Source organism: Asparagus officinalis, chromosome 3 (assembly GCF_001876935.1).
Source record: "Asparagus officinalis chromosome 3, Aspof.V1, whole genome shotgun sequence".
NCBI classification, from domain to species: Eukaryota; Viridiplantae; Streptophyta; class Magnoliopsida; order Asparagales; family Asparagaceae; genus Asparagus; species Asparagus officinalis.
In genome coordinates, this window is record NC_033796.1 from 74874685 (window position 1) to 74883676 (window position 8992).

Below are 8992 nucleotides of genomic sequence, written 5' to 3' on the forward strand. Positions count from 1 at the left end.
ACTAGCATCAACGCAAGCCGCTAGCTTTGAGTGCCCTGTATCATCAATTTGCTTATTTTCTTCTGTGGAGGTCTCTAGCAACTCTTGGTCTGAGCTTTTTTATTATTATCAGCTCTTTTTCTCAGAAGATGAACAGAAAAGGACCAAAATCCGGAGGATTGCTTCATATGCAGTCAAATATAAACTCCGAGGTTAAATGCCTATGCTTCAGCTTGATGACAACCGTTTGACATGATTCCAAGCAGAGGAGCACGTTAACTGATTTAATATGTAAATAGGAAAATATATTTTGATGTCCTCTAACATTAGAACTTGAAAATAACAGTAAACAGATGTTACATTACCATATAAACAAAAACATCAAAAATCTCAGGACAATGTTCATTAAACACGAATTTATGTAGTCAGTGTTTTACAAGTCAAAAATATTCAGTCAAGTACATAAATCCGAGAAGCAATGTCCTGAACAAGCCAATCAAAACCTTCGAGTAACCCCTCGCCAGTGTATGCACTACAACCAACAAGTTTCCAATGCCTGGTTTTGTCTAGAGCCTCCAGATTTAGCACCTGTAATGTAGAAAGAAAATTCACCAAAAAAGTATTAGTTCCAAACATTATTTCATATACAGTTCAAATTACAAAAGATAGCGGTGTGGTGTATACGAGCTAAAGCAACACAAACTCATGCATTTTCCTACTCACTGTTAGCACAAGTAAACATGTATTATGACCATACCAGCAGTTACTTTTTATGAATGATGATGAAAGCTTTCTGCAGGAAATATGCACAGATGCAATACAAATTATACAATTCACCGTTATTTTATGGGTGAGCTACAAGCCTACAAGAGATATTATTTCGGTATTTCTTTCACCCCAAAAGGGAAAATTAAAAATAGATTACTCAGAAAACAGAATGTGTGGAAAATGTTCCTCGATTAGATGCAAGTATTAGGAAAATAGGGTAGTTAAGGAGTTGAACGCCCTTGTGCTACTCCCAGAACAGATGTGCTCACTGCTTTTTTGTTATGGGACACAAGTCCAAGAGCGATATAACTTGAGCTTTTCCAAATAAATCAAAAATTGGCTATGTATTTCTTACACAAGCACCCAGATAAACTTGAAGCCATATGTTGAACCCTGACAAAACTTAGAAATTTCCATTTGGATGAAAACCACAATGTCAAATAACAACAAATGTTCTCTAACCTTCAAGGAACTCTACAACCTTATAAATTTAACCATACTGTTAAAAGCCTCATAAAGCTCCAGCTTAAGCCCTAGCTTCGCTATACAAGTTATGGGCCACCACTTCAGGTCCCACTTCAAGATTTTAAAAGATCTTTTAACATATCACTTCAAGTGATTTGCCAATTTAACAGTTTAAATAACAACGGTTTGACAAATTGGCAATGTGATAAGGGAGGGTCAGTGCAAGAATGACAGTTATACTTTTTTATGGTATAGCCCTTCATGCTTATACTTATCTTCGATAGGAATTTGGAGTTGACCTAGGTAAACATGAGTATGGTTGGGAACAAATTGTAAGATTTGTAATGTTCTTTCATGAAACTTCCACATCTTCGAGTTATATTTCATGTCTGAGGGCTTTTATAAAAAAATGCTTAGATTTGATGTAAGCTCCTAGAATTCCCTGATAATGTGCAAAACTGAGCAACTTATATGGTAGTGGCATGCTCACAGATACATGTTGAACATTCATAGCATATGTACCAAAGAGACTAATGGTAGATTGGTAGCTACACATAGCCTCCGAGAAAAGATAAAGATCCTTAAACCCACTCCATACCCAACTTTAGATATATTAAACGATAACGAGATAATTGTGAACAATGAAGGAAAATTAACACGTGAACTTACTTTAGTTATCTCTGGTGGAGTGAGAGCCCCTTGTATATCCTGCTTATTTGCAAAAACCAACAAAGATGCTCCAGATAACCTCTGAAAAAACATAAGCAAGAAAAAACGACATAATTAATTCAACTGTAAGCACATATTTGCATTGCTACATACAAAAAGAAATCCAAACACTATAAGATATAACAGAGATATGCCGTCATAATCAAGGAAGAAAACACTAATGGACTACAGAACCATGTTTTCTGCCACCCTATAAGAAAACAGTGTAGTTCTTCACAAGAATGTCTTGATTGAGAAAAATTTTAGAAGTGAAAGAAATGCATCCTACAACCATAATTTCAGGATCCTTATGGCAGTTGAAGTGCAGTTTCTTAAAGAAATTACAGCACAAAATATCATTATCATATTCACATCCAATATTCAGACAATTGTGGTATATCGAATTGCTACTCATCTATTTTGTAAAAGTGTATGTTGTTGAGTGTTTGCATGTATTTGTGCATCCTCTTGTCACTCCCTCTATAAGATGATGACAACTACGAAGAAAACTCTACTTTTCTTTTAAAAAATCTCTGTACGTGAGTTGCAAATTCACATGTGAAGTGGCAGGGTGTGAGACCCAAAATTTTAGTTTTCTTTTCATCTTAATAAAAATTCTTCCTTTCATCAAATGTCAACCATCCATCTACAATAAACAAACAAAAACCCTAAGCCTAACATACTCAGCCACCATCCGTTCACCAAATTATTTGCTGATGTCACTGCTGACATCAACCAGGTGGAATCGAGTTGTTTGACAGTTCACCTGCAAGATCTACAACCATCTGCAAAGGAGACAACTAATTCAGACCCTACATTGATCTATACAGTTGGATGCTAATTTCTTCACCCCTCAAGGTGAGTTCTTAACATTTCCTTGTCTTTTAACTGTCAATTTTTGCATCTATGTGGAACTGCATCACACTTATAATTGGTTTGATTAATGCTATGACCTAGATTTTATTTGCATTATTATTTATTTCGAGGTTACAAAAAGCACTAGGCGGCCTAGGCGCTGGACCTAACGCCTAGAGGCTAGGCAGAAGCCTAGGTGAGACCTAAGCGTTTTCCTATTTTTCACTTTTTAACTACAATTCTGATAGTCAATGCCAAGTTATCGAAAGCTTAGGCGCTGGACTAACACCTAGGTATATTTCTTAAGTGGTGGTGGAGGTTTTGCTAAATGCCTAAAAGGTGCAGTTCATGTAGGCAAACCACCTAGGCGCTCATAAAACCTATGTGGACAGCCTAGGTACCGCCTAGGCGCTAGGTAGGCGGCTAAAGTACCGTCTAGGCCTAGACGGCCGAGGCATACGCCTAGGGGGCTAGGCGGAGGCCTTTTAAAACATTGATCTATTTCATCATCTATATCACATAAGATGTTGGCCTTTTGGATGCATGCATATAGGTTATGTCTGGAACTGAATTTATCCATGTGTCCAGTGGGTCCATATCTGCTTTAGTCATCCCAATGTACCTTATCCTGAGTCATACAGTTTGCCAAAACTTAAATGAACCTAGGAGAATACACGACCATGTATCAAGAAGCTAATGACGTCAACGTGTCAGGTTAAAACCAAAAAAAAAGGTTAGCATGATAAAGTTGGAGTGAACTAAGAGACAAGGGAGGCTATGAAGAAAGCTTTAAGAATGCCTAAGAACTTGTTATTGGTAGTACAATTTAATATGTAGAAATAAAAGAGGCAAGGCATCAAAGGAATGGCTTCCATTTTAATAGTTCAAATTAACTATAGAGTATTTACATACAGGTATTTGACTATAATTCACAATATTAAAACTGTCTATCAGAAAAATAAATAAATAAATAAGAAAAATGATAAAAAATAAAAATAAAAATTATAGTTTGCGAGTGAATTAAGTGACAACCTACACTTTAAGATAACATTCTAACCAAGAACAGTATAGCATCACAAAATAGAAGTTAGCTAAGCAAATTACAAACACTATAAGGAATTTATTTTTTTCAAAAGAGAAATTGAGTTAGAAACCTCTTCTTTGAGGAGATTCTCAAGCTCCATTCTGCAATCTTCAAGCCTCCGAACATCAGAGCTATCAACAACCCAAACTAATCCATCAGTCTGCTCAAAGTAATTCCTCCAGTATGACCTAATGGTCTTCTGCCCGCCAACATCCCATATGTTCAATGAATACCTACACCATTTTTCCAAATTCTACACAAAAATCAATAAAATTGCACCAAAAAGATGCAAACTAAAATCAGGTCTCTAATATCAAAATGACAAGTCGTGCAATTTTTTATTAAAGACACAAGAACAAAAAAATTAACAAAATGGCAGCATAAATTGACTCAGATCCTAAATGAACCAGAAGATGAAAATTCGAGAGGGGATCACTGTTATATATAGCGGTAAATAGCGTCGCTAATAGCGTTAGCGGTCCCTTCCCGCTACGCTATCGCTCAATAGTAGCGACACTACGAAATATGCGCTTTCCGCTCACAAAAGTGACCAATAGTGCGCCATAGCGGTAAATAGCGGATGATTGCGGGCAAAATCCACTTTTTGACCGCTATTTAAAAGTGGTTTGAGGTGTAGTTTTTTAAAATTAAACCCGACCCGCAACCACTGCATCCCACCGCCTCCCGTGATTTTTGGCATATTCTCGCTGCCTCCCACAGCCTCCAGCACCTCCCTCCAGCACCTCCCTCAGCACTTCCTCTCACCTCATCTCGTCGTGAGCTCCTCCCACTGCAATCCTCTCACCGCTTAGCTCAGCTTCTCGAAGATGACAACTCTTTGACTCCTTCTCTAGACGTCTTCGTATTATATGACAGTTACATGTCTATTTCATGTTTAGAATCTCTTTAAATCATCAAATATACACTTTTAAATTTTCTAGATTTTTCTATAATTTTTCTTATTTTTTTAAATATTTATACATATCTAAATTAGACCGCTGTTTGACTTTACGTTTTTTACCGCTATTTTGCCGTAATAGCCCTAAATAGCCTTAGCGATGCCTTACCGCTATGCGACGCTATCCGCTATCAATAAACTTAGAGGGGATTCATGAACAAGATTTAATTTTTAAGAGAGGGTAGGCATTAATTACTTTTGGTATTTGATAGTTTTGATGTTGAATCCGAGGGTCGGGCTGATGACACTGGTGTCCTCGCCATTGATTCTGAGAACTATCGTCGTCTTACCCGAGTTATCCAGCCCCCTGCCCAGATTTTTGAATAACATAACAAAATTAAGTAATTGAAGAGAATAGGAGAATGAGAAATTCGAAGCAAGAGAGAGAGAGAGAGAGAGAGAGAGAGAGAGAGAGAGAGAGAGAGAGACTTACACCATTAGGATTCGCATCTCCTTCTCCTTCCTTTTTATTTTCCTTATGATGCTCAGAAGTCCCATGATCGCTGATATGAGAGGAAGAGAGATAGATGAGGTCTGAGCTTGCTGCCAAATATGGGTTTTTTCTCTGCGTGCTAACAGGTAAACAGATAAATTTACACTTTTTCCCTTGCATCTTCTAAAGATTGCGATTTGGTTTGTTCCCCCTTTTCCTTAACAATTGGCGCAAAAATTAAGTGGCTTTTTTCCCCTAAATAGGCCCTCTCCCTTCTTCCAATCTAATTTTAATTAGTCCATTGCAAAGTTTATTTCTTTTCTGAATTAGAGAAAACAGCGAGTTTTCTCTGCTCTCAATTAGTGTTATGTCATTGAGAAGAATTTCAGTTTAAAGACAACTGAAAATTTCAGATTTGAGTCATATATTTATATTTCTCTCTTTTATGTTTTTTATATTCCTAAACAATCTAATTAATTTTTCAAATTAACGTTTCTTCATTCTTAAGTTAATTATTTTTATTCGAGTCCTCAGTTAGATAAGTAATAGAAGACTTTGATTTAAATTCATCTGTCTACATTATTTTATTTTGAAGTGATTAGTTCATGGTTCGTGGCCATGGTAATGATTCTCTTAGCTTAGTTAGTAAGTGAAAATGCACTAACCACAATAAACAATACTTTCTAATTTATTTGCTCAACATTTGAGAAGGATACAATCAATTCCACTTTGAATGATTTATTAAGCAACATTAAAGAGAAAATTGAGGATGCTAGACCCATAATACTTTGTGACCAGTCGCCGCTTATTTTAATTTTAAAATGAGTAGTATTAATCATTATAGAGAAGTATGCCTCTTTTTTGTACAATTGGAAACAGATTGCAACATAAAATAAAATTGTTTACGGGGTTATATCCATAATTCAGCCTTCTTTTTTCTCGTCTGTGTGTGTGTGTGTGGGGGGGGGGGACGCGGGGGTGGAAGAGGACGTGGCTACAGGTTGGTTTTTTTTTTAAGTTGGCACTTTCACTTACAGCGACTATCAATATAATTCCTCGATGAGGTATTGGGCAATGACAAAGTTTTGTAATACGCTCTAATACAATAATACCTATATTTTTTGTCACATTACATTTGCCTAACAAACTCTAATACTGTAATACCTGTATTTTTTGTTACAATAAATTTTTTGGCGTTTATATTAAGGCTAAATTTTACAAACACCCCCAAAACATTGATGCGATTCCCACAAAACCTCCCTGCACTTTGTTTTTCCCACTAAATGCCAAAACTTTTCCCACAAAACCCAACAACTCAAAAGAGCCTCAAATAACCCCTAAAACTTTTAACTTTTTCTAAACCCCTCCAAAAAGCAATGATAAGAGGAGAAGATGAGCTCCAGAGAAAACAATAAAAGAATAGAATTAACAATAAAAGAATAAAATTAGGTAGAGTCCAGTTAAAAGAGAACTTTTTGGGAGTTTTCTGGAAAGAATTAAAAGTTTTAGGGGTTATTTGAGATACTTTGGAGTTGCGAGATTTTATGCAAGAAGTTTAAAGGTTTAGTGCACTACTACAAAGGTTGTCTGCCCCAACAGTAATAACCGTTGTGGCTGATACTAACCCCAATGGTCAAACCCGTTGGGGCAAATCGCGTTAGGCCAATTTCAGCCCAACGAGTGTTTCATCTGCACCAACGGTTATAGCCATTGGTGCAATTAATTAATTAGTTTTATTTTCAAATTCAGCCCCAACGGGTGCTTCATCTGCACCAGTGATTCACATACATCCGATCTTTAACTCTGATATAGTCATATGCCATGCTAACCTAAATAAGTCAAAGTTAGCGATAACAACTCTGCAAATTATGCACACTTGCATTAAAGGACAAAATTAGAAATCCACAAATATCAAATAGACATTCTACAATACTAACATATTATACTATATGCCTACTTAGAGAAATCTAAAAAAGAGCAAGTACACAAGAAATGTCTTTTCTCGATAGAACATGTTAAGATATAATTATAGAGATCAGAAAGAAACTATGGGTAGCTATATATGAAACTTCACCGGATAAATAACTCAACAATATAGCTTTAGGGTCTCATTCACATGTCTCCTCAGAAATTCTACAATACTGGGATATCATTACTGATTTTTAAGTATTACATAACATTTGTGGGAGAAGCTTAAAACCTCCAACTATTAATTCCTAGAGCATTGATATGTCATGTGCCTCACCAAAAGATTTACATTGAAAATCCAAATGAAAAAACTGTATATTGGCAAAGTTATGATTTAAAGAATTGAACCCTGAAAAGTATCAAAATCCAAGGGTGCAGTGTATTCAGCATGTCATTTTGGAAAAAATTGTAATCTTCATCTAGAGAATGCATCATAATAACCCGTTAAAGTTATGATTTTAACATATTTAACTACCATGAAGAGTATCCAAATCCAAGAGTTCAGTGTATTTACCAAGGCGTTTCGGAAAATTTTGTAATATTATTGAGAGAATTCATCATAACAACCAATTAAACTTATGACCTTAAGAATTTAACCATAATGAATATCCAAATCCTAGAGTTCAGTGTATGAATTAAAAACATAACATCAATGGATTACTGTGATTTTAGCCATTTACTAACTAAACTGGAACATAATGCCCATAATTTCAGAAAAAATTCAGAAAATACCCAAATTAGCCTTAGGGTTTTCAGGAAAAGAACTTACAAGTGAGGCGGCGAAAATGAGGAGCAGGAGAAGCGGCGAGATCCGATTTCAGGAGGAGGAATTACGGTTGGGGTTCTGAGGAGAGAGAGGAGGCGGGGAATTACGGGTTTTAAGGGGGGATTTCGTCTAAGTTTTTGAGAGGCCGCGGAAAACCGACGACGGCGGCGAGCTCCGAGAGGAGGCGTGGTGCTGTTGGGGTTTTTAACGAGAGAGAAAAAAGGGGCTTAGGGTGGGTTATTGGTCGGACAAATTGGGGACAAACAAGAAAATTGTTCCAGTCAAAAAATTTTATTTTTTTGGGATATTTTGAGTGGGATAAAGTAGGATAAATTGGGGCTTATGGAGGTTATTGGTTGGGACAAATTAGGGTCAAGTGAGAAAATTGTTCTAAGGGGAGGGTTAGTCATCTAGAACTTAAAACTGGAACTGAGATAATTTGTGGGATAAATTTTTAAGGTGTTAGTCACATAGAACTAGGAAATGTGATATTTTTTTTATAGTGTTAGTCAAGTAGAACTTTTGTAGAACTAGAACTGTATTATTTTTTTGGTGCGTTAATCAAGTAGAATTCTACTAGAATTAGAATTTGGATAATTGGTCATAATTATCCCACAAATTATACTACCTATATATATAACCATAAGTTCTCCTCTCTCAAATTATCCCACACATTGGAAAGAATACAATTAGGAAAAAAAAAGTGAAACGTCGCCTCCCTCCCTCTTGGTTAGTTTCTCCGCCTAGAAAATTTCTCTGCCATGAAGTCAATCATCCGTTCATTTTTCTGTCTTTACTTTGTTTTTGTGAGATTAGATCTTTTATTATTATCTTCAAGATGTATTACTTTATTGATAGCTTTTTGATGTTAAATTACTTTATTATTATTTGTTTGATCTAAGTTTTCTCTCCACAACAGTGGTTTAGGTTAAGAATATAGTGTTGGTGGGTTAGTGCTAAAGATATGCGGGCTATTTATGTTTTTTTTTATAAGTTAGAAAGCAACTT

The 8992-nt window shown here is 35.9% G+C and overlaps 1 protein-coding gene across 3 annotated transcripts; it reads right to left on the minus strand.

Moving 5' to 3' along the window:
• On the minus strand, nt 320-8276 carry LOC109834346 (ADP-ribosylation factor-like protein 2). Of its 3 annotated transcripts, none has more exons than XM_020402353.1 (6): nt 7988-8276; nt 5251-5389; nt 5014-5124; nt 3930-4092; nt 1882-1962; nt 320-567 (listed from the first exon to the last, which is right to left on the minus strand). In XM_020402353.1, the coding sequence occupies exons 2-6, from the start codon at nt 5313-5315 to the stop codon at nt 430-432; spliced, it is 558 nt and encodes a 185-aa protein (XP_020257942.1). In that variant the 5' UTR covers nt 5316-5389; nt 7988-8276; the 3' UTR covers nt 320-429. The 3 variants fall into 3 exon arrangements, with proteins under 3 accessions (XP_020257942.1, XP_020257941.1, XP_020257943.1); XM_020402352.1 differs by having other exon boundaries at nt 5251-5320; nt 7988-8275; XM_020402354.1 differs by lacking the exon at nt 5014-5124 and having other exon boundaries at nt 5251-5320; nt 7988-8274.

Coding starts and splice junctions, on each gene's coding strand:
- LOC109834346 (XM_020402353.1), bottom strand. CDS start 5,315: ATGGGACTTCTGAGCATCATAAGGAAAATAAAAAGGAAGGAGAAGGAG. Junction 1,963..3,929: donor AGAATCTCCTCAAAGAAGAG/GTTTCTAACTCA, acceptor ATGTTTTTTCAG/AGGTTATCTGGAGCATCTTT. Junction 568..1,881: donor CTCCACCAGAGATAACTAAA/GTAAGTTCACGT, acceptor TCTACATTACAG/GTGCTAAATCTGGAGGCTCT.